This window comes from Fusarium flagelliforme (assembly GCF_020744385.1).
Source record: "Fusarium flagelliforme strain FIESC 12 MPI-CAGE-AA-0113 chromosome Unknown B0J16scaffold_3, whole genome shotgun sequence".
Lineage (NCBI taxonomy): Eukaryota > Fungi > Ascomycota > Sordariomycetes > Hypocreales > Nectriaceae > Fusarium > Fusarium flagelliforme.
This window is the reverse complement of record NW_025763505.1, coordinates 4,499,195-4,525,360: the sequence shown is the minus strand read 5'-3', so window position 1 is coordinate 4,525,360 and position 26,166 is coordinate 4,499,195. Positions and strand designations below refer to the sequence as shown.

General features: G+C 48.5%; 6 protein-coding genes and 3 non-coding genes across 9 annotated transcripts; 4 read left to right on the top strand and 5 right to left on the bottom strand.

The window, feature by feature from the left end:
• Window positions 1-36: 36 nt before the first annotated feature.
• Window positions 37-1,488, bottom strand: B0J16DRAFT_113801 (Metallo-dependent phosphatase-like protein). Its single transcript, XM_046121494.1, has 4 exons — window positions 1,332-1,488; window positions 1,046-1,279; window positions 726-980; window positions 37-676 (listed from the first exon to the last, which is right to left on the bottom strand). Exons 1-4 carry the CDS (start codon window positions 1,345-1,347, stop codon window positions 219-221), a joined length of 963 nt encoding a protein of 320 aa, XP_045985308.1. The 5' UTR covers window positions 1,348-1,488; the 3' UTR covers window positions 37-218.
• Window positions 1,489-2,718: 1,230 nt separating this feature from the next.
• On the top strand, window positions 2,719-5,344 carry B0J16DRAFT_113721 (uncharacterized protein). Its single transcript, XM_046121493.1, has 3 exons — window positions 2,719-3,113; window positions 3,182-5,122; window positions 5,170-5,344. The coding sequence occupies exons 1-3, from the start codon at window positions 3,001-3,003 to the stop codon at window positions 5,180-5,182; spliced, it is 2,067 nt and encodes a 688-aa protein (XP_045985307.1). The 5' UTR covers window positions 2,719-3,000; the 3' UTR covers window positions 5,183-5,344.
• A 1,424-nt stretch (window positions 5,345-6,768) lies between these two features.
• B0J16DRAFT_t115 lies at window positions 6,769-6,840 on the top strand. Its single transcript has one exon. It is a non-coding gene; the product is annotated as a tRNA-Gln (tRNA).
• A 1,108-nt stretch (window positions 6,841-7,948) lies between these two features.
• Window positions 7,949-10,165, bottom strand: B0J16DRAFT_113695 (fungal-specific transcription factor domain-containing protein). The gene is made up of 3 exons (XM_046121491.1): window positions 9,370-10,165; window positions 8,814-9,318; window positions 7,949-8,766 (listed from the first exon to the last, which is right to left on the bottom strand). Exons 1-3 carry the CDS (start codon window positions 9,878-9,880, stop codon window positions 8,076-8,078), a joined length of 1,707 nt encoding a protein of 568 aa, XP_045985306.1. The 5' UTR covers window positions 9,881-10,165; the 3' UTR covers window positions 7,949-8,075.
• A 1,608-nt stretch (window positions 10,166-11,773) lies between these two features.
• B0J16DRAFT_339504 (nucleophile aminohydrolase) lies at window positions 11,774-14,879 on the bottom strand. Its single transcript, XM_046127563.1, has 13 exons — window positions 14,615-14,879; window positions 14,392-14,457; window positions 14,180-14,309; window positions 14,090-14,132; window positions 13,895-14,041; window positions 13,686-13,838; window positions 13,273-13,634; window positions 13,203-13,219; window positions 12,939-13,146; window positions 12,794-12,888; window positions 12,715-12,742; window positions 12,315-12,663; window positions 11,774-12,261 (listed from the first exon to the last, which is right to left on the bottom strand). Exons 1-13 carry the CDS (start codon window positions 14,636-14,638, stop codon window positions 12,222-12,224), a joined length of 1,662 nt encoding a protein of 553 aa, XP_045985305.1. The 5' UTR covers window positions 14,639-14,879; the 3' UTR covers window positions 11,774-12,221.
• Window positions 14,880-16,061: 1,182 nt separating this feature from the next.
• On the top strand, window positions 16,062-16,133 carry B0J16DRAFT_t116. The gene has a single exon. It is a non-coding gene; the product is annotated as a tRNA-Thr (tRNA).
• Window positions 16,134-16,754: 621 nt separating this feature from the next.
• B0J16DRAFT_t106 lies at window positions 16,755-16,826 on the bottom strand. Its single transcript has one exon. It is a non-coding gene; the product is annotated as a tRNA-Thr (tRNA).
• Window positions 16,827-17,005: 179 nt separating this feature from the next.
• B0J16DRAFT_303158 (permease for cytosine/purines, uracil, thiamine, allantoin-domain-containing protein) lies at window positions 17,006-19,308 on the bottom strand. Its single transcript, XM_046124664.1, has 3 exons — window positions 18,869-19,308; window positions 18,464-18,773; window positions 17,006-18,413 (listed from the first exon to the last, which is right to left on the bottom strand). Exons 1-3 carry the CDS (start codon window positions 18,950-18,952, stop codon window positions 17,146-17,148), a joined length of 1,662 nt encoding a protein of 553 aa, XP_045985304.1. The 5' UTR covers window positions 18,953-19,308; the 3' UTR covers window positions 17,006-17,145.
• A 2,999-nt stretch (window positions 19,309-22,307) lies between these two features.
• Window positions 22,308-26,166, top strand: B0J16DRAFT_339496 (armadillo-type protein). The gene is made up of 4 exons (XM_046127562.1): window positions 22,308-24,414; window positions 24,463-25,034; window positions 25,082-25,206; window positions 25,420-26,166. The coding sequence occupies exons 1-4, from the start codon at window positions 22,417-22,419 to the stop codon at window positions 25,884-25,886; spliced, it is 3,162 nt and encodes a 1,053-aa protein (XP_045985303.1). The 5' UTR covers window positions 22,308-22,416; the 3' UTR covers window positions 25,887-26,166.

The following is a 26,166-nucleotide window of genomic DNA, read 5'->3' as shown; positions in this document are numbered from 1 at the left end:
GCTCGTCAACGGCGAGACGGTACCTGTGGTTAAATCTAGAGCTTCGATACTGCAGAAGAAAAATGCCTATATACATCAAGTTCTATGCTATGCAACTCTATTTCTCAGGCCCGAGCCGTAAATGCCTGCTTTGAAGACATGGTATCATATTGATGTGAATTTCGTTAAGCCCGAGCTATTAACTCTGCAGCGGTGTGTGTACGTATGAATAATTTCGTCTATAAGAAGTAGTCTGGCAGGGCATTGCCATCGGCAGACTTTTCGTTTCCTGGTTGAAGGTCTTTGTGCACATCGTTCTCTGGCGCGGCTGCGAAAACGTTGAAGAAACGTTCACCAGTGTCGCTAACTTCAAGCACACTGGCCATATTTCCACAACGGTAACAATAGTTTGGCGCACTCCAAACAGTGCTGAGACGGTCATCGTAGAGAACTTGGAACCCTTCTTGGCAGAGCTGGTGAGCGCGTAGGATATGCGACATATTGTTGACAGCCAGGAATTTCTTAACAACCTGTGCTCCAAAAGTATACCCCGCGCCGCGGGGTGATAGGGAAAATTCGTCGCGCTCAGGGTCCGGGTCAGACCAAACGAGATCGGCCATTGGACCCTCGTGGGGGATCTCCCGGAAGCGGTCTATAATTTTAATTTGGTCGATTGAATGGATAGAGGGTGATAGGCCTGGTCACATGTCAACGTAATCCCCAGAATAAAGTTGAGCTGTATTTACCTCCGTGGACGCAGAAGATTTGATCGTTGATAACAACGCTCAGAGTCAAAAAGTCAAACATATCGGTAAAGTAGTGCCACACATTGGCATTGCCATATTTGCGCGAACACTCTGTATAGAAGCCATACGACTGCGTAACGCCGCGCGACTCATGATTTCCGCGGATCAGATGCACGCGATTAGGATATCGTAGTTTCAAGCATACCAGCAGCGATATTGTCTCGACACTGAACATGCCACGATCAACGTAGTCTCCTATTGTACCCCGTCGTGGTCAGCAAAGGCCCTCCTTTATTCATCTCGAGCTCGTGGGCGGTTACCAAGGAACAGATAGTTGGTGTCGGGACAGTAGCCGCCGATGCGGAAAATCTCGATAAGGTCGAAGAACTGTCCATGGATATCTCCAACGACAGTGATGGGCGCGCGGACGTGGACGACGTTGGACTCGCGCATAAGAAGCTCTTTCGTCTTGGCGCAGACGGCCTCGATGACTGATTCGGCAAGCAACTCCTTGTTGTATAAGCGCGAAATGCACTCGTCGAGATCGACGGACGCTGGGTAAGATACGTCAGCCTGGGGACCTCTTCGGTTCGGGAGGGCGCTTACAAGGTAGCCCAGGCATTGTGGAATGTGGAAGTCGATACTATAGATGCCGAGTGTATAACGGGAGCGGTATGTGAATGTCGCTATTCAAGTGTATTCGTAAAGGTTGATAGACGTATGGTAAGGGATCGGTATCATTAAGGGTGTCGGCGTCGAGTGCGGCTCCTGGCAAGGATGATGTCTAGAGAAGAGCTCTGTGGTTGTACCAACATGATCGGGGATCAAGACAGCTTGTATTCACATGGATGCGGGGCGAAGTCGGTCGAGTATAGAGCGAGTGCGGTAAAGGCGAAGCTTCGAAGCTACAACAGTAGGGACGTCATGTATGTGAACTCGTGGCCGTGATTACATATGCAGCATCTTGGTGGTGGTGGTACTGTAGGTGCTTTTTGGCGGTGGGATGTTTTACGTAGTGGCGGTTTGCTTAGTAGTTGCTGAATGACGGTGCCTCGGCGGGAAAATGGCCCGGTCGACTCCCCACACTTTGCTACATCTCAAGTTAGATCTAGATAGAGCTCCGTGAAGCTCTCATCCATGTTCGTCACAATGAGATTAGATCTAGTCGTTTCGTCTAAGCCTTTATGTATATCTTATACGTAAAGTTTGGTTATGTTTTAGAGATATGTACTTAAACAAGCCCATTTTAAACCTAGAGGTATATTCTAATGCTGTGACTGGATAGAACACTTACTATGTATATTATAGAGCATGACAATAAATGAAGCACGATACTGCAGAACTTACCGAGTAAAGTTAAATAGTATAATCTATTTTATGTGAATCAAATGATAGTCTAGAGTCCCTATTTGCAATAATACTGGAGCTGTTCTATATTGTAAAGTAGACTCCTGCTGCGAGAGTTCGTTTATATGCCTTTTCAGTGTAACTAGCACAATGAGGCTTATTCTGCATTGTTAATTTATTTATCAATTAAAACCTCATTACTGAATGCCAAGTGAGCCCGCATTGCCTTTATTATGCAAGTATCTGTATAGTGGTCGGGAATAGCCAAAGTTTAATTCATTTTCAACTTGCCTTCCTCTTTCTTCCTGGAGAAGTGGTCCGTGCGCACGCGACAACCTCAGCATTGCCATCAACCAATGACTAGCATCGCATCCAGATTGTCTACTGTACCTTCCTCTGGTAGTCGAATCAATTTGAGCCTCATCGCCAATTCTTATCCCGAGACTCTCATCGCATATTCATCTCTCCCCATTGTCCATTCACTCAATGGTCCCTGAATGAAGCCTCTCTGATAAGCTCAGAGTCGGTTCAGGGAGGGGGCTTTTTCGCATGTCGCGACCGCGCGCTGGCCACTGACAAGCTTGGGCTGAAGCATCACCAAAAGCATCGCTATCGCTGTCTTATTCCACAATATCATCGCTTCTCATCGACTCTGAGTCGTGCTGAGGCCCCTGCTGTGCAACGTATCACAGTGTTACTTATCCCAGCCTCATTCCGCTTGCTCAAACTTGTTTCGGTTTGGTTGTGACCGCGCTTGAGCATCGCACCCAGCTGACCGTTGTCGGTGTCGTTCTTCTTTGACATCCCATCAGTTCTATAGACGGTCAGACTTGTATAATCTGTACCGTCTCCTCATTTTCCACTTCAGGATAGTGTCCTGTTTGCGTTGAAGCTTCTCTTTACGCACTTTGCTTCGCTTCATTTAGTCATGCCTCATACAGCTCCTGGCCAACCTCGGCCAGACGAGGCTCGATGTTACAACTGTGGTGCTGCTGGCCATTGGACTATCGCATGCCCAGAACCTACACGAGAAACACCAGCGTAAGTGCTCATCATCTCCGAGTTTCGTCCGGGACTTTGGTGCCTTGCAGGTTTTAACTAGTTGACAGCGGTCTTGCTGCATGGAGGAACTCGAATACTCCTGGTCAGGGAGGTAATAGGGACCATCATGGCGGTCCAAAGAAGTCGAAAGGACCTATTATCACTAAGTATGCACCTGCGCCCGTACAAGCGCCGGCACCAGGAGTGACTCAGTATGGTCCTCCTCCAGGCTATGGTCCTCCGCCTGCACATTATCCAGGAGGACCTCCCTCATATCCTCCTCATTATCCCCCTTACGGCGGCCCAACACCTAGCTATGCACCAGGATACTCACCTCCAGGATATTCTAATCCTTATCCTCCACCTTCCTACGGCGCTCCTCCCCCGGGTCTACCAGCACCTCCTCCAAGACCACCGGGCACTTATAATTCCCCCCCGCCACCTCCTCAACCTCCCGGACCATCGTCGTATTCACGTCCGTATGGGCCTCCTCCGCCTCGTCAAGACCATCCACCCTACGGCCACCAACCTCATCAGCCTCCTTATCCTCATTACCCTCCGCCTGCTTCAGCACCATACGGGCAGCACGCTCCGCCGCCATCGTATCCACCCCCGTTCCCTCCTCACAGTGCACCACCTACATATGGACACCCTCCGCCATCGCGACCTCCTGTTCCATCCCCAGCACCACCTAAAGCATGGCAAAACCGGTCATCTGGATCACCACCTGTACCACGTCAAAGTCCTGCCTCGACATTATCTTTGCCTGCTTCATTGCCCCCGAAGCCCCCTTTACCTCCAAAACCACCACAGCCTCACCAGCATGGACAGCCAAATAGAGGTCGTCGAGACTTTACAGATCACTCTCGCGATCATCGGAACAAACGTAAAAATGACCGACACAATCGCAATCACGACAATCGACAAAAGAAGAACCAGCATCAACCACGGCAAGAACAGAAATCACAAGACGGCAATAATAGACGCGATTCCAAGACTCCCAACCTTCCAAAACCCCCACCAACCCCAAAGCAAGATGAAAAGGTCCCATCCAGTACTCCTGTTAAGCAAAAGTCAAGTACACCTTCAGGGACACCTGAAGCTAAGAAGGCTCAAGTTGAAAGTCCTATACCTGATTCCTCACAGAGACCAGAAACAGAAACAGAAACAGTACCCGAAAAGGCTACCGAAGACGATCGGGAATGGGAGAAGAAGGCCATCTTCAAAGAGCCAGAACCCCATCATCCTCCAGATGAAGTTGGCAAGCCATTGCCTGCAGAGTATAATGACGAGGTGCTTCTTCCTAGAAAATGGGATGCTGTATGCATCGAATCGGACTATGTCAAAGCTGACAATATCGAGGAATATGTCAAACCCATACACGAAACACCGTATTGGTCAGATGTCGAATTCGACCCCGCGTTTGTACGGGACGGCAAGCTTCCTAGCGGGGATTCTGTCACTGCGATCCCGCCAAGGGTCGACGAAAGGGCTCGGAGTGAAAGGTCCGAAAGTGGGGAGGTCCTGGAACAACAACCCAAACGAGGTCACCTAGATGACGATGATCCTGTTGAACGACCATTGAAAAGGCAAAGATCTCGTAGCTCCTCCAACACGAATCGCAGAGGATCACACGACGGTCATTCCGGTCTACGTGATACCTACGAGCCCAAGAGGCGTAAATCACGTCGAGATAGTTCGGAACATCGGTCAACAAATTATCGTAACATCGATGACCATCGGCGATTAGACCGACACCATCGAGATCGAGATAGAGACCGCAGCCGCAGTCGCAGCCGTGGCCGTAACCGTAGTCGGAGTCGCAGCCGAACGCCAGCCTCACGAGATTCTTCGGTGTCGGTTGCATCGTCAGGATTGGATTCCTTGGAAGCTGAATTGCTTGGACGGGATTCCAAGGCCAAGACACCTGAAGAGTCCCCAAGGCGAAAGCCTTCAATGTCAGGGCTAAAGCCCAAGCGTCGTCAGACGAAGCTCGACTCAGCCTACAGGTAAGCCGCATGCTATTTGTCAGCATTCCCAGCTAACATCAGGATAGCCGTCGCTGGTAGACCCCTTTGTGACACTCACTTTCTTGACCTATACGGTACTTGATGTTTTCTTTGTCTCTCTCCCCAAATCGGAACCGCAACTCTAAAGTTGTAGGTTCCTGTACCTAGGCCAGGCACTTCCCTTTCACTTTCACTTTTTCGGACCCCTTCAACTGGGCCATGGTTCAATCATCTTCTTGGAATGGCGCTTAGGTTCGGGTATTATCTTAACGATCATCATGACCAAGGTGCATGGCTGGCGTATATCATTCACGAGGTATGCGTGGATCATTCTTAATCTGACTATTTTCAATCTGTCCGTACTTGAGATCCCTTTTTGTTATATCATCCACTTGAACCTCTGCCAGATTGGCTCTTCGAGGTGTTGCTCATGATATTAATCATGGCTTGTTGGTACGCCATCGACCAACATTGCGTGCCTGGCCGTCCCCTGCACTTATCCTTAGCACTTAGTCTCTCGCAAGTGAATGTCTTGACTTTTAATTTCCGTGTCTGTAGGTCAGTATTTTGAAGAATGTGGCACGGTAGACAAGACTGCATATGGCGATATCTGCAGGACTTTGTTATATATCCATAGCTGCTTCCCAGGCCTGCAGTTTTCCTGTAAGGCATATAAATCGGCTGAAGTGTACCGGTGAAAGCCATTGAGCAAGTATCTGGAGTATACACGATTGCAGTATATAGTCTTGACCAAGTCAAATGACAATGAGCAATCAGCCCTTAGTGAAGTCTTTCTTGACCGGAGGACAGGCTGGTCCCTCATTGTTTGACATGATGTTGACACTAGTCAGCTAGAAAGAGAATAATACAGAGGCAGTCATAATTAGCATTATACGTCACTAACGTCAAAATAAGACGACACCAGACTCAGTGGCCACAAAGAAATAAGATCTGCACGTATACTGCTAGTCCTGGCATGTATCTAATCTGAAGAAAATTACTGTATCTTTTAAACTTTAGAGTAGCAAAAATAGACGGTCTAAAGGCTGGGCTAAGCTTGTCTAAGATGTCTTAACTATTCAGTCTTCTATCTCCTCGACGACATGGCTGTGCACATCTCAATTATACTGTCAGATAGCAAGCGACTCGTGATGTTATGAAATTCCAGTATATTTGTGCATCTCCAGTGCACCGAGGGGGTTGTGGAAGGTCTGTAGCCGGGGTATCTAAGACATGCTCTCGGTGGTCAAATTGGCTAATATCCAACCGTCAACATACTGCCATTACTCTTCTCACACTTCTCGACATATATAGATATAAGATATAAATACAGACTCTTGTATCCCATCTTCTCACGATATTCTTACATAAGGATCTCAGGCGCTACCATTGTGTTGTGTTGTGTTGTGCTGTTGGCTCACAAATTCACGTCAAGCTTTAAGAGCCACCGGATACCTCTTTGCCTTCTTTGCAACGCAAAATCAAGTCTAAGGAGGTATCTCATATACTCATTCAAATCAAGGAGAGCAGTAGAAATCTCATGTACTGTATAATGCCCGGACTACAATGTGAGGTCGCCAACGTCCGAAAATTGCAGATCCTACGTAGAATCTATTCTCAAGGCGCTTCACAGCTCAGTTTCCGGTGGTTTCGTGGTCTAACGGTTATGACTGCGGATTCTGATTCCGCCAGCGAGGGTTCGACTCCCTCCGAGACCTGTCTTTTTGAGTTTGTTGCTGAGGATGTTCGTGAACATTCTTTTTGGTGTTGAGAATTTCTAAGACATAATTCAGAGTAGTAGGGGAAGGAACGTCGCGGGTAGGAGATCCAACTCCACTCCTCTTGGCCATTGACCTTCTACTTTGAGCCTCTGCTCTCTCTTGGCGTCCAATCAAATGTGCCCGTGCGAAGTAAACCGGCCTCAGATCTACGTGCGATAATGTACTATGTACTGCATATACATACTGCATCCATACCGGTGTATCCTAGGATCAGAAATGCCTGAGGGATGTCAGATATGACGAGTCAGTTAGCTGGTGGGCTATTGGTGGAAAACGGCTATGTATTTCTGTCACCTTACTCCAGGCCTCAAGTTCTCACATTTCAAATATAATGAGGGGTATCATTCATCACCATGCATGCACTGAGGAGAAAAGAGAAATCTTGGCTTTCTGCAGTGCAACGTTGATCTAACAGGAAAAGTGAGATTTGTCCTACACGTGTGAGACACCACTCAATTCCCTGAGAGCATTTTGTACGGCACGGATTGATAGGTGATATGATAGGCGCAAGCTGGCAGGGACACGCCAAAATGTGTCAGGTGTCTCGGCCGAGATTTCAAGCTCAAACCACTTTTGTCGAAGCCGCATGTTCTCTAGTTCTTCTAGCCAGTGGAGCACCGGTCTAAGAGTTGACTAAGACCCTTGAGATGCTGGCTGCTGGATCCTGGTCAGAGAGCAGAGGTTGACTGCAGACCTCGGTCAAAGCCGTTGGACAGGGTCTTTTGTCATGACTGAGACTCGCGGGTAATGATGAGGTGAAAGTGAACGAACAGAATAGGTCAAGTGACAGGAAAAACTATCAACATCCATATTCACGTAGTATACATGGTGGGTCTGCTGATAAATCCCATGGCTAGAAAAGCAGCTTGTTGAATTCGGTGAAGCCATCGTGAGATTCGACGGGTCTAGAACCGGCATTTGCAAAGTCAACCATCCCGACACCCAGCACCTCTATCCTCTAGCATTGCGGTACACTGTGAACAGCTGGCCAAAACACGCGGCGTTCCTCTAAATCATTAGCTAATTCTCTCGTACTCCGAGCTTGCAACCGAACGTTCATGAACCCTAGGACAAAACACAAGAGTCAACTTTTGCTCCGACGCTAAAAATACACCACATTGTATATATGGACTGGAACCGAAAACACCCTGTAACCAAAGCATCATATCATCTTAAACGATCAAGTTCTCAAATCCCATCCCACGTAAATCATGTAGCCAGTTGACATTGTCTGTGCCGCGTGTATCTTGCATCGCCCACGTTGCCTTGAGCATTTCAATTGCCGTGAACAGGTACCCCCACGGGCAAATCTGCCAAATTGACAATAATCTGGTCAGGGTCCAAGTGCGTCTTTCAGGGTCTCGTGTCTCAGCCCCTGCGACAAACGTTGGCCACGAGGATGCCTTGAAGTATGGGTCGTTCTCATCAATGAGAGCTAAATTGCTCAAAACGTCTTGGAGCAGAAAGTCGGTATCAATAGGTCGCAATGACCGAACTAGCGGTAGCGCTTGGAGGATGTAGAGGCACGCCGCCGACCGGTGTGCTGCAGCTAAGCGCACTCGACTATTGAGGTCCTGGGTGAGATTATGTTGCCGGAGATAGTCTGCCCAAGCTGCAATATCAACAGCAAGGGCTTCGTCTATCAATGCAAGTGCCTTATCTGCCGCCCCCACTGACTGATCTGTCCAGGGCACCTCGTGCGACAGCTCGGATGCAGAGAGAATAATATTGAGAATCTCTGGGGGGCAGGATAAGTAACTCGTTAGTTCTACCCGTTTCATGACAGGTAGAAACTGGAAAGCTTGCCGTGCCACCCGGGCCGCAAGCCCGCCAGAGGTCAACGTTGAGCCCAGAATGTTATAGCTAACAAAATCAGTATCCACTTCGTATAGCAGAGAAGTTCAACTTACATGAAGCTGTCAGTAATGACCCGGTCCCGCAGCATTCTACTAGATGCGTCGGGGTTACTATCCGGGTTAAGAAGTGCCATTATGCTCGTAGCGCCTTCAAGGTGGGCCCTCCAGCTCTGATTATCCGACTTGTCCAAATCAATCAAATCAAACTTGATAAAAAAGTGCATAGCAGCCAGTGCCACCTCACTACCCGCCGGGTCAAGGGTATCAAGCACCTCCCTGAGGTGGCTCATGGCCTTTTGCTTAGCCGTCAGGGCATCGATCAGCGCTTGGTGTGTTACAAGATCTTTTGAGCGTAACACAGAGAGGTAATCGCCGGGATTAGGAATGTTATTAGGGATCTTGGTAACGCGGCGAAAGACATTGGACCAGTGGATAGCTGAAGTCGCAATAAGAACCTGAAAAAGAAGCGGGTGCTTCCGCGTCAAGGGTATCAGCTCTCGGAATGGATTGCTCTCAGGCGTGTCTCGGACCACGAGATCCTTGCAGACGCTCTCGGAGACTGGGACTTGCATTAGTATCGATTAAGGTAAGGGCTAGAGCCAAGACCTACAATGCGCTAGGTAGAATCGCGATGTGCGGTCAAGATCCTGGAACAATGGATCTGTAAGTGCGCCTGGAGAAGGCCACGGCATATTGGCATCGCTTGAGGCCGCAGATTCGTCACTCTGTGGAGTCGGCTGTTGCTGATGTCGTTTCAACTCCTCTGCCTCTTGAGCGGCCTGCTGGGCTTGCTGAACCAAGCGCGCCAACGGGTGCTGATCGCTATAGTCGGGTTGAGGCTGGGGTCTCGGACGGTCATGATGATGATGATTTTGATTCGGTTGGTGATGTCCCGGAGGCGAGGCGGAGGCGGAGGAATCAGTATCGTCGGGAAGCCTGCGGCCTGGAGGCGGATTGACATTGCCGTGAGAGTCAATGCCCTGGGTCCAGACAAAAACCTTGCCATATCCGAGGCATTCCTGCCCTGAAACCGCACATTTGTGGCATGTCGGCCATGAGCGGTCGCAGCGCAGGCGTCGGCGACGGCAGTTATGACACGGTTTTGTGTTGCTTGGCGGCATGCGCCAGGTGCTGACACAGCAGCTTGACAGGTCTTGTGCTGGTGTTTTGTCCTAGGATTTCACTAGGTCCAGGTCGTGCTCGAGCTCTTGGGGCGGGCGAGGCAGCGGTTTGGGTGTAACGAGCGGGTCGTTACAGAAGGTTCATGATGGATACTGAGACAAAGAGGTTTGAGTCAATGTACTCGACGTACGGGGTGCAAGGCGGGGGTCAAAAAAGTAAGGCGAGTAAGTAATGATGATGATGAATAAAAAAGGTTGTGACGGAAGAGGGAAGTAATGTAATGGAGGGATGGAGCAGTTGGTAGGAATGTATGGTAGGTACCTTAGCTTTAAGGTATAGGTGTGATGGATGGTACTGGTAGGTATTGGTGAGGTAAGGCAAGCGCAACCCAGTGAGTAGACAATGGAAGGTGGGAGGGAAGAGAATGGAGGGGTAAAGAGAAGGCGCGACACTCTCTATTAGTTGAATTCAGTCTAGAAGATTGAGTGCCGGTCGGTACCGTTCCTCATAATGGACCGTTCTCGCTACTGACTCTACTAAGCAACTGGAGAACGATATCCAGCTGGGAATTACTGTAGCGAAGCACGCAATCGCCGAAATAGATCATAATCCAGATCATGCCTCACCTCGGTAACGTTATGGAAGTTTCTATGAATGAACCAGGTCAGATTTTGTCTAGAAGCCTGGGTGAATGCACTGAATGACCAGGATCTGTAGAGAGGTACGATACAGCCCAGCAAGGTATAGTCTATAGTGCTAGAGCAGATCTCATGACTCGGTTCCAATCAAAGGCGACAATAGTGTCCAGCATCTTGAATAGTATGTAATTGTATAAGTCAGCCCATATCAGATTACAGCATATACCCCCAATAATCCAATGCTCGCCTTACCTTGCCCTGTCTTGTCTTGTCCTCTTGTTCAATTCTCTTCTAGCCAAAGCCCCACGTTTACCAGCCCAATCCCCCGACTAAAGCCGATGCCAACGCTCCCCGAAAGGGCAAGGAAACGACATATCGTGCAGCCGAACCTCCGGGACCTGCATCATGGAACTTCCATCAGAGTCGGCAGAAAGCTTGTCATTCCTGGGTTCAGATGGGACCGTCCAGCCAGAGGTGACACAACCGCCCAATTTGGAAATCAGCTCTTCTTTTTCTTTTCTTCCACGACCTTGTTTTTTCCTTCCATTGTGAGGGGAACCCTGATGCTTTTTTTCTTCTTTTCTTCTATGCGTTGGAGATCGTGATGGAGTCCACCGTCCACGGAGCTTATGAGCCGCCATGGCACACTATACTAATGATCCCCATGCAACCTTGACCAGGTATTTTGCTACTACTGAACCATCTGTACTATGTGTTGGTCTTGATCTGGCTCATTCTTTTGTCTGTAGCCTTAGCATCTGACTAACTTAGACGACAGGGACTGACTGCCCACTGTAATTGTCGGTTAGTCATGCTGCTAAGGATTCATCTTGGCATGACCGGTCTGGCCCTAACAGAGATCCATATATTTATGCTCTCCAACCATCTCCAACTAACTCGTCTGGCATGTCGGTTCCCCTCTAGGAGGATCCTCTTGAGCTAGTCTGGGTCTGTTTGATCGGAGAAACCTTGGCGTCTCCTCATGAGGCTCCTCCCACCTTCTCAACAACTCCACCAAGAAATTATCATGATGGACCTTCACGATAGTTTAGATTTCTTCACCTTGCTCACCGTACTTGTTTCCCCTCAGTAATCCATCCAATGGGTCAAATTGCATGAATTGGCGGGGGTATGCTTCCTAAAGTGGGATTTAAGCAAGCCATAAACTTGAACTAGATATTCGATAGTGCAACGCAATGCATTGTTCTGATCACTATGCTGTGTCACGGCCGATTCCGTTAATTCATCCTAATCCACTCAACATAACATCGTGGCGGTCCCTTAATACCTAGCATGAGTCCACAATCTGGGGCCATAGGGCAACTCCGAACCTGAGAAAGCGGAGCACAAGATCGACTGACGCAAGGAGGCTGATAGCAGCAATAATTCAAGCAACGCTCATAAATTCTGGCTTTTCATATCTCGTTCTAATCTCTGCCTTGCGGCATCCCTAGTATCGTTGGTGCCTCACCGAGCTGCCAGCCAGCGTCGGTGCTCTATCCTGATACCCATTTTCTGGCTGGCTGACAACTCTTGAGGCTACATTATTTTTTCATCATAGCTTTTCGGACCGTCGCTGATATTTTCAGCCCCAATTGTCTAGTTCTTCCTCTCATCGATGACTAGGAGTTGTTCCTCTCTTCGTCTGCATTTCTATTCGATCGTCTTTCACCGGTGTTCTCATGAGCCTCACCGTCAACCTTTATGACGTTGTCATCTGCTCGCTCGCCACATTATGAATGCTGTTGACTACGTCAGTAAATGCAAACAGTGAGGGTCACTGATAGAAACTCACCTGATATCTTCACGATCATCGGATTCAGCCGGACCGTTTGTAGGTCCAGAGCTGACGACGACGTTTCCACCCTCATCACCACCCGCCTTGATTTCTGTCAAAGCAGCCTTCGCCTTCTTCTTGCCGTTTCGGAGATCGCTCAGGTGCTCGAAATATCCTTCGGGAACTTCTGTGACATATTTTCCACAGAAGACACCAACTTCAAAGTCCTCAACCTTGCTTGTGGTCTCAGCAGCCTCCATACAAGCAGCCTTTAGTCCGTCCTTGCCATCAAGGTCCTGGAAGATGACCTCGTCAGCGCCAATGTAGTCGGCGATCTGTTGGTTTGTTCGACCGTGAGCAACAAGGTCTTTGGAATTGTTAGCAACATAGCAGCTCGAAATGGATTAGGGAAGCCTACCAACTGGGTCCGCAAGATCGATACCATACTTTAAAACTATTAGCAGCATTCAAAAACACAACGATTGGGGTAAACATACGATATGTGGGTGTATGCACTCAGGAGAGGCTGAGACGAAGATAACCTTAACAGCACCAGCTTCCCTTGCCATTTGGACAATTTGTCGTGACGTAGCTAGGATTTAAGTCAGCATTAGGTTGTGATACAAAATAGGTTTTGCTTACTTCCACGGACGACACTGTCATCCACGAGGATCAAGTTCTTTCCGCGGAATTCAGAGTCGATGGGAGAGAGCTTTCTGCGGACACTCTTCATTCGGAGAGCTTGGTTGGGCAGAATGAATGTTCGCTGGACATATCGATTCTTGATAAGAGCAGTGACATATGGCTTGCCAAGCTTCTCAGCTAGTGTGGCAGCGGCGATATTACTTGTCTAAAGAGGAGTTAGTTTCGTGATACAAGACTGAAAAATGCTACCACTCAGCATACCTCAGGCACTGGGATAACTAGAAGGCATGTTAGCGTAGTTCAGTGAAAAGAAGGTATGGATGCCACATACCAGCATCAATCTCTTGAACACCCTTCTCTCCGAGCACATCACGAATCTTCTTGGCCAGCTTCTCTCCCATGTTCTGTCGGCTGCGGTAGACAGAGATACCGTCCATGGTGGAGTCGGGACGAGCAACGTAGACAAATTCGAAGCAATCGGGGGTGTAGGGCTTGTCGTTGATGATCTGGCGGAACTTGGGAGGGCAGCCCTTTTGCAAGAAGCAGGCCTGGCCAGGGAGAATGTCGATAATGTCGTCGAAACCGAGCTGCTTCAAGACAACAGACTCAGATGCGAACATGTAGTCCTTGGTGCCCGGGAGAGTGTCGGAGGGTCGGGAACCCATGACAAGAGGACGAATACCGTTGGCGTCACTATTTCGAATTAGACTCTGAACGTCGTTGTGAACTATCGGCACAACTCACCGGAAAGCGAGGATACCGAAACCAGCGATCATGGCAGTACAGGCGAAAGCACCCTGGCACTTAGCATAGACATCGCTGAGGGCAGTGAAGATGTCTTCAGAGTTGGCGCGAGTCTTGCCGAGCTGCTGGAGTCCGTGGGCGAAGATGTTGAGGCTATTGGTACATATCAGCTATCGTCGTTCGAGTAAGTGCGAGCTGCGACTACGCACAGGAGTTCTGAGTCGGAATCGGAGTTGACGTGTCGGTGGGCTTCCTCGTCGAGGAACTTGCGAAGGTATTCGGTATTGACAAGGTTGCCGTTGACGCTCATGGAGATACCGAATGGCGCGTTGACGTAGAAAGGCTGAGCCTCGGAGCTGTGTCACTGTTAGTTGTGCACACATCATGTTTGCTGTGACACATACGCAGAGGCGGTTCCCATTGTAGGGTAGCGAACGTGACCCAGGCCTTTGTAAAGTTAGCTTTTGTATCATCTGTGTGTCGCAATGTCATACCCATGTAGCCGGGAAGATGCTCGAGGCGTTTGCCATCAGCAAAGACCTTGCTGGCCATTCCCAAGCCCTTACACTGGGAGACTCTTCCGCCTCCCTGGCAAACAGCGATACCTGCAGCATCTTGTCCACGCTATTCCAATTATCAGCATTGGTTCCTCCTATGACCGATATTCGCGATTCGATCTGTAATTTGTTTGCGATCGGTAACTAACATGTTGGAGGTAATACAAAGACTCGTGCAAATCGATAGCGGCGGAAGTGGCTTCCTGGTCGCCCAGCTGTATACGCAGTCAGCATGTGTTTGCATGTAATGTTTCATTGTTCGTTGCTCTTTTGGTAGGGCACTTCCGTCTCAAGTCCGAGCACGGGCAAGGGTCTCTTTCTGAGCGCGGGGGAGGGGCAATATTTTGTAAAGAGAAGGAACTCGAGACTGACCAAAATAGCCGAAACACCACACATGTTGAATAAAGTGTCACGTCGAGGTCGTGGAGAGGTTGAAGAATCGAACAATCGAGTGTATCTACACTCAGTCTAAGCTCTTGACTTGTATCAGAATGTGTAACCTCTAGAAAAATTTTCTAAAATGGTCGCGACGATATCGGTCATTTTTTTGGCGACCACAAATTCCTTCTCAGGCGGGGTATTGGTCAAGGCGGGCCGGAGAATGATCCGCAGTGGTGGGGTGTCCCCCAAAATGTGCCTTGCTTTAGTGGACTCTCCCGTTATAAATCAGTGGTCCGTTGAACCCGGACTTTAAACCCCGTTTCAAGTATCTATTTAGCTTTTCTTTATTCTGGTATCAAGATTGCGTTTTATTGAAGATTTCTTGCTGTTGTTACTTAATTTCTTTAAATTGAGCTAAAGGTAAGGGTTTAAACGAGTGGCTGATCGCTACATGTGTGAAGTACCAATGACAGCATATAGTGGTCAACGCGTGTAAGTGAAAATCTAAAGTACAAGTCCAAATGGCATATCTGCCCAGCAACAGATAGCAAATTATGCCTAAAATGTCCGACAGCGTCATTAATACCGCATCTACACGTTTTTTTTCATGTCAACTGACTCTTCTCATGTCGCATACACTAACTAGTATCTACGAATTAAACTTCACTGATGGTTATTGAAATGAAGTCGTGAAAAAGGGTGGGTCTGTTTTAAATATCACCAATATGTTGTTTTGCTTGATAAAGATCTTCTGAAGCTACCTGCCTTACGAATTCAATCGGAATACAGTACCTAAGTTTATGAGCCTCTCTAGAAATAAGAGCAGAACACAAAGGAAGCAGCAACTAAGTAAAATTTGTAGAGTCACCGGTTCAAAGCGCCATGTCAGTGCGAAGAGGGGACGGTGAAAGCCCACATGACTAGGATTCATAGAAAACTTCAAATGCCGATTCCACCGCTGAAGTACGTACTCTAAATTTTATTCAGCAGAGAAAGCTCATTCGAGGTCCATGGGGTTTCAGAGCTTAGTTGTTCTATACAGTCCGATACAGGATGTTTCTAACATATCCGCGCATTAGTAAGATGCACAAACAGTAGCAAGATAATTATGCCTATGCCTGTGTTGCCTGATACTGAAAATATATATGAAAGCTAGGTTATCAATAAGCCTTTGGACCCATAATAGGTTGGTTGCCAGGTCTATTACCATGTGCCTTGAAATTTCCGATATCGTAATACTGGTTGGCCGGTGCATAGAGTTGTGTATGACGCAATACATGTTCGCCAAAAGCACTATAGAAATCCTCGACACGCTCCCCTCTTATTCGCCTTAACAGACCTTCACCAGGCAGGAAAGCATTCTAGCTTCCCGATTTTGGGAGACTATATGTACCTAGACCGCAAACAATCTTTCAACAATCGAGGAATCACCTCATAAGCCCCGTTGGCTCAGTGGTAAAGCGTATCACTAGTAATGATAAGATCACTGGTTCGATTCCAGTACGGGGCACGTGATTCAATCAATTCATCTTTTTGCCTGTTTGTCTGTATCTTCAACAATACGTATTGACTACAATGCTTTTCCTGGTGTTATGGTGTTTCTTTTTGGGTGGTTATCGCTCAATTAGTGATACCCGCACGTGGCAGTACGGGAACTCCCGTGCTGCACCCTCTCGTTTGTTAGGACGAACGACTCAAAGGGTAGCGTTCCCTTCTTTTCCAAGTAGGCAATATTAAGACAAGGCTAGACAAGCATTATGCTAGTATCTCATGTGATGATCACTGGTGCAACCTCTCACGTCGTATACAATTACCCCGCAAAATACCAAGAACTTATGTATCAGATCTCTTCACCGCGGAAATGACATGCAGCCTTACGCATGCACGAAACAAAAAGACTCGTCAGCAGCTGCTGATCTGTTTCACCGTTCGCCGAAGATATCATGAAGTTTGAATGCATGAAGGGCCTAAGTTGACGTCATGGTGCATTAACCTTAAATCGTTTAAGCGCTCGTGCCGTTCCGCCCCAGAGTTACACAGCTCCCAAAAGATAATGCGCATCAGCACTTCTCGTTTAGAGAAATGCGCAAAAAGGGAGAAACACCAGATATCTGATGCTCGAAGAGATAGTTGCCCCGTACTGGAATCGAACCAGTGATCTTATCATTACTAGTGATACGCTTTACCACTGAGCCAACGGGGCTTGTTGAAAGCACGAATAGTTGAAGTCTAAGAGGCTAGTCCGCTCTGGCGAAAGGAGTCTTGAGCAGACAAAACAGAGCCGATCACAAGAAGCGATGCCCAAAAAGAACCTCTTTGTTAGTTGGTCTAGAGGACTGTGCGCCTCCAAGTTCATCATAGTAAGACGCAGGGAGAAAAAAAGTATAGTGATCCAAAGAACAGTGTGTTCATGTATTCATCATCCGGCAAATAGCTCGGTGTCCAGTATATATCCAGCGAAAAGAAAAAATTTTACATCATCAAGTATCCATCATAAATAAAACTCCATGCCATGTTTAAACTCAGAAGTGTTTCGTCTCATCAGTACCCTTTTGCACATCTCCTCCCGTCGCATTCTCTTCGTCGTAAGAAGGAGTTCTAGAGTTGTATGCAACTCGGAGTTCATCAGCATCTTCGCCAACTTCCATCCATCGGTCGCTGGTGGCAGGGATCGGTGAGATCTTGCACAGAAGAAAGTAGACGATCATGGAGACACCGAAACCGCAGAAGTAGTTGAGCTGGTAAACGTGGACGGCACCGATAGGGACGTTCTTTGCACCGACAGCATCGGCGAAACCAACAACGTTGATGACAATACCGCAGATGTAAGCAGCGTAACCGCGCCAGTTGAAACCAGCGGTGTAGTAGTAAGGACCTTCCTTGCGAGCGTCGTAGAGTTCCTTGACCTCGATGTATCCCTTACGGACAATGTAGTAGTCGCAAACCATGACACCAGCAATGGAGCTGAGGAACACACTGTAGGCGGAAAGGTAGGTAGTGAACTGGTTGCTGTCCTTGAGAAGTTGCCAGGGGCAGATCATGAGACCGAGACACGCGCAAATGTAACTTCCACGTCGAATGTTGATCCAGCGAGGAAGAAGAGCAGTCAAATCGTTACCGGCCGAAACACTGTTGGCGGCGATATTTGTTCCGAGCTGAGCTAGAGCGAAAGCTGAGGCAATGAAGAAGACACCGAAGCGCTCAGCAGAGCTTCCATCGTTGATAAACTCGTCGAGCAAGTCGAGAGGGTTCCAGATAGCTCGGTCGTACAATGTAGTCGAAGCGGAGGAAACGATGATACCGATGAAGGAAGTGACGGCGAAACCCATGGGGATTGTGATGATCTGTGGAAGAATAGCGTCCTTGGGCTTTTGCGCAAATCGGGAGAAGTCGCTGGCGTTGACGATGAGAGTGGCAAAGTTGGAGATCGAAGACATGATACCCTTGACAATCTCCCAAGCCAAGTCACTGCCGTGAACAGTGTTACCCTGCTTGATGATGGGACCGATACCACCGGCACGCGAAATCGTCCAGGCGAGGAAAGTGATTCCAGCAACGGGAACGACGTAAGCCTTGACGGTGAAGAGATGTCGGATCTTGTGGACAGGGAACCAGAGAGCAGGAAGAGAGCAAAGCCAGAAGATGAAGAAGGAAGCAAAGTGAGGAGTGTTTGTGCCAGAATCTGCACTGAAAGTGTTGGGGACGTTTTCCCAGGACTTCCAGATAGATCGGATCATGAGATAGACACAGTTTCCACCAATGTAAGCTTGAACTCCGTACCAGACACAAGCTATTCAGTGTTAGCAATACATCACATAATTGGAGAGAATCGAGACATACCCATAGCAGCTCGGTTCAGAACAGGCCACAGTCCACCCCAGATACCAAAAGCGCTTCGGTTGATAACGGGGAAACTAATGTGGTAGACAGCACCAGGTCGCGCATTAATTGCGACAAAAAGTCCAGTGATACTGTAACCGATCCAGACACAGAGCCATGCCTGCCACCATGAAAGTCCGTTGACAATCATGGCTGAGGAAATCATCCAAGTGTTGATGTTGAAAGAATCGGCGATCCAGAAACCGACAAAGTTCCAAGGACCCCATTGTCGGCGCTCCTTCTCAACGGGTGCGAGATCATGGTTCGTAAGCTGTGTAAGAGTATTAGTATAATTCCGTTGTCGTAAATCGCGTCGCAATATAAGTTCTGGACAGAGTCTTATAAAACTTTGTAAGGCATTCGTACCATAAGCTGTGTGCTTGTCAAGCCAGGCTCAGCTGGGACGCCAATCTTGTCGGACAAGACCTTTAATCTTGATCTGGTCTCCATGATGTCGATGTGTGTAAAGAAACGATGAAGAATAAACAAAAAGTCAAGAAACTAAGGTAACTTAAAAGCAATTGACTTTCTGTATCGTTACTCAAAAGCCTTGGAGGGGCTATGACGTGCAGGTGACAACGACGTGGACAAGGGTCAAATCCAAGGTGAAGAAGAGGATGATGATGTGATAGTAGTATCGTAATAGAAATAGGTAGATGGACTAATTAGGATAGAATAGTAGGAGGGAACCGACTGGATCTTCTCCACCGCGTTCTTGTCTTGGAAAACGCGGTTTTCGAGGGTGACGGGCGAGCTGGTATTTATGGTTTGATGATTGACATTTCCCCATATAAGTCCGAGGTTCCTGTATGAAGGACTAAGGTCCACCAACAGCTGGTGTCTAGGATGTACTTCCTTGGAGTGTCTGGATATGGTTATCAGCAGCCACTATCTCAGCATGATCGTCATCCCCAGACCCGACCGTTGCTACTGTAGATAACTAGCCGATTGTTATGTATGTACATTGGGAGGGTGTACCTGTACCGGGATGGGTTTGCCGTGGCTACATTGTCCGTGGTAGGTTTAGCTGAAGGATAAGCACTTTTGCATCTCCGGTAGTTGAGATGTTGTTTTTATCTGGTATACTTGACTTTTCTCTCCCACATTCACAGGTTCGTCATCCCCAAAGATTCCAAGTATCTCGATAACTTCAACCAGACATGATTCATTCATCTACATCCTCCTCCAGTCTACCAAGGCACCAAGGATAGGTACATGCGCTTCTGTCGGCACAGAATAGGTAGCACGTTGCGGAGAGGTGAGTCGAGTTACAAGGGACCCAGGTCCTCTTTTAGTGGGTGCCCCCACATGCGAGACTCTAAATCCATGGAGCAAATGCTTGGTATCACCGTATGAGTGGCTGCGACAGCGACTTCCGGCTCACGTTGACGTAGACGGTAAGACGTTTCCCCGACATCGCTTTCCTTTTTTAGGAAATTATGACCCAGAGAAAAAGAATCCTTTTTGCTCACCTGTAAAAAAAAATGAATGGAGATACAATTGGGTTCCTGAGCGCAGTCGCAGTGAACGCATAGGTACGGCTGGGCTTGGAAATGCCCTGCAGATGGTTACTTCCATTTCACTTATCAAAGGCCTGAGCCATGCCACAAGAGGGGCGATTACCCCGGGCGGATATAAACGAGACCCTACGATTGGCCAGAATCTCTTTCTTATCACCGCAGCGATGCGATTGAAGATACCGGTACTTGCGCCTCCGACTCAATTGAGCTTAGTCGCCTTCTGCAGAATAAATCTGTTACTCGATCTCATCGAGTCAACCCTTTCGCTTAGACCCAAATCCAATCCGACTAGGAGCTATCTGCCCTATCATGTCTATCAACAACCTCATCTTAGATCAAGTAGTCACTGAAATACTATCTCGTTGTCAACAGCTTAGGCAATTCATTGCTATGTATTCGGTTTTTATCCGAAACTAACTATCTACGTACGTGCAGTATACATCGCCTGATCTCTTTTCTCCCCTCTTGCGCAATCTAGAGTTGCATCCTATCCAGGATCAATCATATGTATCCATCGCATCGTATCGGCGCGAGAAAGTGGGAGTGGGAGAGAACCCCTAGACCCATAGCAGCGGCTCGCCATGGCTTTCGGCCTCAGACGCTCGTTCGCCGTTACTTTTCACAGCCAACTTTCCTGAAACGATCATGCCTCCGCATCTAAAAATGCCGAATGCTACATGCTATCTCAAGCATTGTCCACCAATCTGTCATAAAAACCACTTCTCTCAACTACTCGACTGACATAACGCAAGCTGCTGCAGGTCTCATGTCGGTATATCCGTCGATTCTCGAATAACACCGAGAACATCACGGCACTGAAACAGATCTGCCAAAACTTTCGGGTCTTATGCTGGCCTATCCGTAAAATCTTTCTGTTTCTCTTGACCGGGGAGATGGGAACTCCCCGCCTGTCGATGCAACATTTGCAGTTTTTTACATTGGAGTCTTACATGTACTTCAATGGGTCGTGATGCGCAACTATTACTTGAAAAACCCACCCAAATTTGTCACGGAGGAGCTGCACTGAAGCCTTCACAGCGGTGGCAGTGTATTTCAAAGACTCACAAATTTCGGATTGGTCATATGCCTTGTCGTATCGGCCCGCAAACCCAACTCTATGGATGGGTCATAATAAACAAAGACTCATACGATGATGGGTTTTCGCGGCAAAAGAGAGGTGAGATGCCGAATTATATCCGCGATTTGATCTAGAACCCAGATTCTTAAACCGTTGTATTCCATTGCTTAAGAATGGGACGTTCGCTGTCCATGTCAAATTTTGTTTGGAACAGAGGAATGCTTGGACTTTCGCCTATTTCGTACCCTAGAAGCGAACAGCACGACACTCGGAAGTAACTACACCGACAATCGATAATCCGATACAGCGGGTAATTCTCAAGGATACCTAGCATCCTATGTTTGTGTCAAAACATCATCATCTCCGGTTTTCCTATTTCCAAGTTTAGGGTAAGTGATACTAAAGATGGTTGCTTCTTTCACGACCTTTGGCCTTCAACGTATACGGTTTCTCTCGCAGGAGAAGTATCAAACTATTACCAGAGTTAATACAAGACGTCTATTGAAGAAGGGAGTGAAAAGAAGCGGCTCAATCCGAATCAATTGGCAGAGATAGTACAAGAAGAAGCTGCTTGAACTTGAGCACAGATGCTTTCCACCACGGCCAAGCAACTAATTGCCCCGTAGTGAACAGGGCCAGTGTGGTTCCTTGTTTTGATAAGTCATAGTAACGTTTGGCCTACCCATAACAGTAGAGGAAAAAAGTAAGAATAAGTGCCCATCTTTAACAAGTGGTCGTTTAATATTCTGAGGCTCTGCTGGCGTCATTGCTCGGCGACGAATGTTCTAAGAAGGAAAAAAAGGGGTCCAGACAAAAACAAAAGGAAAGCACGTGAATGGACCAACAACTCCTTCCTTCCTGCCCCGCGATTCGAGAAAACACTGTATACAAGAGAGCCGCTAGCGAATTTGTCTAGTAACTGGAAACTTGAATTATTGGAAACACGCGAGTAAGCTTGTAGTACAAGAAGTAGATTCTAGCTCATCCCTGTGTAAATAAGAGTAAAGTGTCAAGTTGAAGCATCAACTTTCATACCTGGAATGTACCTTCCTTGACTTCCAGGTTACTCTCTAGGTAGGTAGGTAACAGAAGAAATGTTCTCTAAGTTAGGCTACAGAAATAAAGTAGCCTAAATGCTAGCCTAGGCCGGCATAAGGTGACCAGATTATTTCGTCTCTTATGCTTTCGTGAACATCAACAAGACCCACTCTTTTGTTTGTCTCCCCCACCATCGTCACCAATTCCGCTTCTTTCTCCCCGCCATCCTCAACTTTTTCATCACATCTAATCCCAAAACACACCAAAAGTCCGCAATCATGGAGGACCAGTTGGTGCAGCTTCTCTCCAATACCCAACTGTCCGACCAGGGTCCCAGACAACAGGCCGAAATCGAGCTGAAGCGCGCCCGAACGAATCCCGCCTTTCCTCTGTCCCTCGCAAACATCGCTGCCCATACCTCGATTGAAACAAGCATCCGACAGTCTGCTCTCACCAACCTGAGACTCTTTATCGAGAACAACTGGAGCACTGATGAGCTTGACGATGAGCCTCAAATCCCTATTTCCGATCAGGCCAGGGGCCAGCTGAAGCAGGTCCTGCTCGACTTGGTTCTGAGCCCTGAAGAGGATCGCAAAGTAAAGATCTCTGCCAGTTACGCAGTCGGAAAGATTGCCATTCACGACTTTCCCGGAGAGTGGCCTACCCTGCTTCCTTCGCTATTGTCCGTCGTCCCAACTGGCACCGACGCCCAGCTTCATGGCGCTTTGAGAACACTCAACGACATAATTGAGGAGAGTTTGAGCGAGGACCAATTCTTCTCCATGGCCCCGGATATCGCCAAGGCCCTTGCAGAAGTCACTTTCAACGAGAACCGAAAGCCCATGCACCGAGCACTCGCCATTTCCATTCTCCGAGGATGCTTCGATCTTCTTAACATGATCAAGGAGGACCACGGTAAGGAGGTCCGCGCATTTGCTGACGGTCTCCTGCAACAATGGAACCCCTTCTTCATCACTGTGATGAAGAGTTCTCTCCCCGAGGCTAACCTCGCAGATGGCGTTCAGCCCGATTCCTGGAGCCACATTATCGCACTTAAGCTCCAGGTTGTGAAGACGCTCATTAGAATCCGACGCGTTTTCCCCAACCTGCTGGTTTCCCAGAGCACTGTGTTTTTCAGCGCAGTGTGGGAGGAGCTCTCCAAGCTGCAAGGCCCCCACGAGCAGTTGTACATCAAGCAAGATGCTCAGGGCCGCCTAGAGGACTCAGACAACCTTCCTTATACGCTGGACTTCCTTATTCTGGAGGAGTTAGACTTCCTGAACCAGTGCTTCAGGGCTCCACCAGTACAGGCTGAGCTGGATGGTCACCTTAACGCCCATCAATCCGCAGCGCAGGTTCCTTGGATGAAGGAGATCATGAACATGCTTATTGGCTATTCTCGCGTTACCCGGGAAGAGGAGGAACTGTGGGATATTGACTGCTCCCTGTACCTTGCCGAGGAGACTTCCGTGACTGCTAACTACACTGCACGAACTGCTGCCGGCGACTTGTTGATCAAGATGGGAGAATGGTTCGACCAAAAGACCATAGAGGGTCTCTTTGGACAGACACAGCCACTTTTCGGTAACGAGGGCTCTGACTGGCGTCATCAGGAGGCGGCACTCTACCTCTTTGTAATGCTGGCTAGCGATTTCCAAGACATGAACAAGCCAATTCCCGAGGAAGTTGCCCATGCCTATCTTGTGCTGGTCGACTACGCAATCAACCGATCTGAAGAGCCTCTCCTCCGAGCCCGAGGCTACCTCGTGGCTGGTATGCTTTGCCGAGCCTACCGAACTCCCGTTGAGCTCTTGGACCGTATGATTGCCTCAATCACCCAGGAGGACTCAGAGGTCGTCCAAGTCTCCTGTATTAAGGCCCTCGAGGGGCTGATCAACCATGGCCAGGTGTCTGATGACAAGCAGGTTCCTATCATCAATGCCATTCAGAGCTACATGAATGGCAAGGACCCCAGTGAGATGGAAGACGCTGACGAACTTCTCGTCACCCTCTCCGAGTCTCTCCGTGCTGCTATTACCCTGAACACACGCATCGCTCTCTCCGACGAGGTCCAGTCCGTCGACCTCCTCTTCATGCTTGCCAAGCTTGGTGCTAGCAACTTCCAAGTAACGATGCTGATTTCTGAGGGCCTCGAGGATATCGTTACTGCTCTGTCTGATACTCCATCTTACACTGCCCTTTGCGGAAAGCTCCTGCCTACCTTGACTGGTGCCTTCGACGTTGCTAACCTCACTGAGGACAACCCTCTAGTTACCGTAAGCTATAACATGAAACCTCTTTGGAGCTATACTGACAATCCTTAGGTCGCCATCGAATTGCTGGCTATCCTTGCCGAAAACGGACCCGAGCCTCTGCCTGCAGGCTTTGTTGCGGCTACTTTCCCCAAGGTGAACCGTCTCCTTATGGAGTCTACCGAGGGCGAGGTTCTCCGACCTGGATCCGAGGTTGTGAAGTGGATGCTTCAGCACGACTACCAGCAGGTTCTTGCTTGGGAAGACGCCAATGGACGTTCTGGTCTGGAGGTCTGCCTGCACATCATCGACCGGCTCCTGGGTCCTTCTATCGAGGACAATTCGGCTTCAGAAGTTGGTGGCCTGGCCGCCGAGCTTGTCGAGAAGGCTGGTTCAGAGCGCCTTGGTCCTTTCCTGCCCCAGCTTCTCCAAGCTGTCGCCAACCGACTTGCTTCCGCACAAGCTGCTGCCTTTATCCAGTCGCTTATCCTTGTGTTTGCCCGTCTCACCCTTTCCGGAGCCAGCGAGGTGGTCGAATTCTTGAGTCAGATCCAGATCCGCGGCGAGAGTGGTCTGCAGGTTGTCATGGCCAAGTGGCTAGAAAACTCTGTCAACTTTGCCGGATACGATGAAATCCGCCAGAAGTATGTCACAAACGAAGAAATGTATCGAAATTTACTGACAAGCATAGCGTGATTGCCCTATCTAAGCTCTACTCCCTCAACGATCCTCGCCTGGCACAAACCCAGGTCAAGGGTGACCTGATCGTAGGCAACGACGATGGTCTTATCAAGACACGTTCACGTGCGAAGCAGAGTATGTCCACCTCCTACCCAACCCTCAGGGTGTCAGAAGGATTAGTCGCCGAGATCATAAGGGACGAAATAATTCAGTCACCTTTTCCCAGCTTAGACTAGCACTTAGGCTGCTTTATTTCTGTAGCCTAAGCCTTAGATGACAATTCTTCTGACACAACCACCACCTCCTACCCAACTAACACCTCCTACCCAACTAACACCTCCTACCCAGCCACCACCTCCTACCTAGACACCCTCTACACCCATTTCACTGAAGCTCAAGACGCTAATCAACCAGCCATGGCACCAGACCCCGACCGGTACACTATCATTCCTGCTTCTCTTAAGATCGTCAAGGTTCTTATTGAGGAACTTCTCTCGGCATCTGGTCAACAGGCTGCTGCAAACGCGGCCGCTGCCGCTGTGGCATCCGCCAGCTTCGAGGACGAGAACGACGAGGAGGGCTGGGAAGACGATGATGACACTCTCGACCTGAGCCTGGGAACCACCAAGAATGATCTCATGTCCTTCATTGAAGGTGGACAGCGACAGCGCGATGATGAGACGCAAAAGTACCTCACCGAGTTCTTTATCCGTTGCGCCCAGGAGAACACTGCCAACTTCCAGGAGTGGTATAACATGTTGACAGAAGAAGAGAAGGCGAAGCTCAACGAGGTTGCCAACTCAGCAGCACAATAGAAAAAGCCTGCACCTGCAACCCACGAGATGCCTAGTTCATCCCTGCGACGTTCATCCCGACGTGAAGCCCAGCTACGTTCACACCTAGCGGATTTGCTGGACTGGGGCGAGGCTGAGCGACGTAGATACCAGAGCGAGACCTTTGGTTGTCAAAACATGATATAATGGGTATCAGTAGGTATGATATTATGAATGGAAATGAAACGTAGATAGAATTAGAAACACGACAGTGGAAGAGTCACATGGGAATGGAACAGTAGTAGATAATTAAATATTGTGA

What these genes read in the sequence shown, in the direction of transcription:
- B0J16DRAFT_113801 (XM_046121494.1), bottom strand. An exon ending in CACCAACTATCTGTTCCTTG is followed by an intron (nt 981 to 1,045) that starts GTAACCGCCCAC and finishes GGGGTACAATAG; the next exon opens with GAGACTACGTTGATCGTGGC. An exon ending in AATCTTCTGCGTCCACGGAG is followed by an intron (nt 677 to 725) that starts GTAAATACAGCT and finishes ACATGTGACCAG; the next exon opens with GCCTATCACCCTCTATCCAT.
- B0J16DRAFT_303158 (XM_046124664.1), bottom strand. Translation starts at nt 18,952, where the DNA reads ATGGAGACCAGATCAAGATTAAAGGTCTTGTCCGACAAGATTGGCGTC. An exon ending in TGACAAGCACACAGCTTATG is followed by an intron (nt 18,774 to 18,868) that starts GTACGAATGCCT and finishes ACTCTTACACAG; the next exon opens with CTTACGAACCATGATCTCGC. An exon ending in TCTGAACCGAGCTGCTATGG is followed by an intron (nt 18,414 to 18,463) that starts GTATGTCTCGAT and finishes AACACTGAATAG; the next exon opens with CTTGTGTCTGGTACGGAGTT.
- B0J16DRAFT_339496 (XM_046127562.1), top strand. Translation starts at nt 22,417, where the DNA reads ATGGAGGACCAGTTGGTGCAGCTTCTCTCCAATACCCAACTGTCCGAC. An exon ending in AGGACAACCCTCTAGTTACC is followed by an intron (nt 24,415 to 24,462) that starts GTAAGCTATAAC and finishes GACAATCCTTAG; the next exon opens with GTCGCCATCGAATTGCTGGC. An exon ending in TACGATGAAATCCGCCAGAA is followed by an intron (nt 25,035 to 25,081) that starts GTATGTCACAAA and finishes TGACAAGCATAG; the next exon opens with CGTGATTGCCCTATCTAAGC.
- B0J16DRAFT_113721 (XM_046121493.1), top strand. Translation starts at nt 3,001, where the DNA reads ATGCCTCATACAGCTCCTGGCCAACCTCGGCCAGACGAGGCTCGATGT. An exon ending in CCTACACGAGAAACACCAGC is followed by an intron (nt 3,114 to 3,181) that starts GTAAGTGCTCAT and finishes ACTAGTTGACAG; the next exon opens with CGGTCTTGCTGCATGGAGGA.
- B0J16DRAFT_339504 (XM_046127563.1), bottom strand. Translation starts at nt 14,638, where the DNA reads ATGTGTGGTGTTTCGGCTATTTTG. An exon ending in ACAATGGGAACCGCCTCTGC is followed by an intron (nt 14,042 to 14,089) that starts GTATGTGTCACA and finishes ACAGTGACACAG; the next exon opens with CTCCGAGGCTCAGCCTTTCT. An exon ending in TTCGGTATCCTCGCTTTCCG is followed by an intron (nt 13,635 to 13,685) that starts GTGAGTTGTGCC and finishes AATTCGAAATAG; the next exon opens with TGACGCCAACGGTATTCGTC.
- B0J16DRAFT_113695 (XM_046121491.1), bottom strand. Translation starts at nt 9,880, where the DNA reads ATGCCGCCAAGCAACACAAAACCGTGTCATAACTGCCGTCGCCGACGC. An exon ending in GCGATTCTACCTAGCGCATT is followed by an intron (nt 9,319 to 9,369) that starts GTAGGTCTTGGC and finishes TGCAAGTCCCAG; the next exon opens with TCTCCGAGAGCGTCTGCAAG. An exon ending in GTCATTACTGACAGCTTCAT is followed by an intron (nt 8,767 to 8,813) that starts GTAAGTTGAACT and finishes TGATTTTGTTAG; the next exon opens with CTATAACATTCTGGGCTCAA.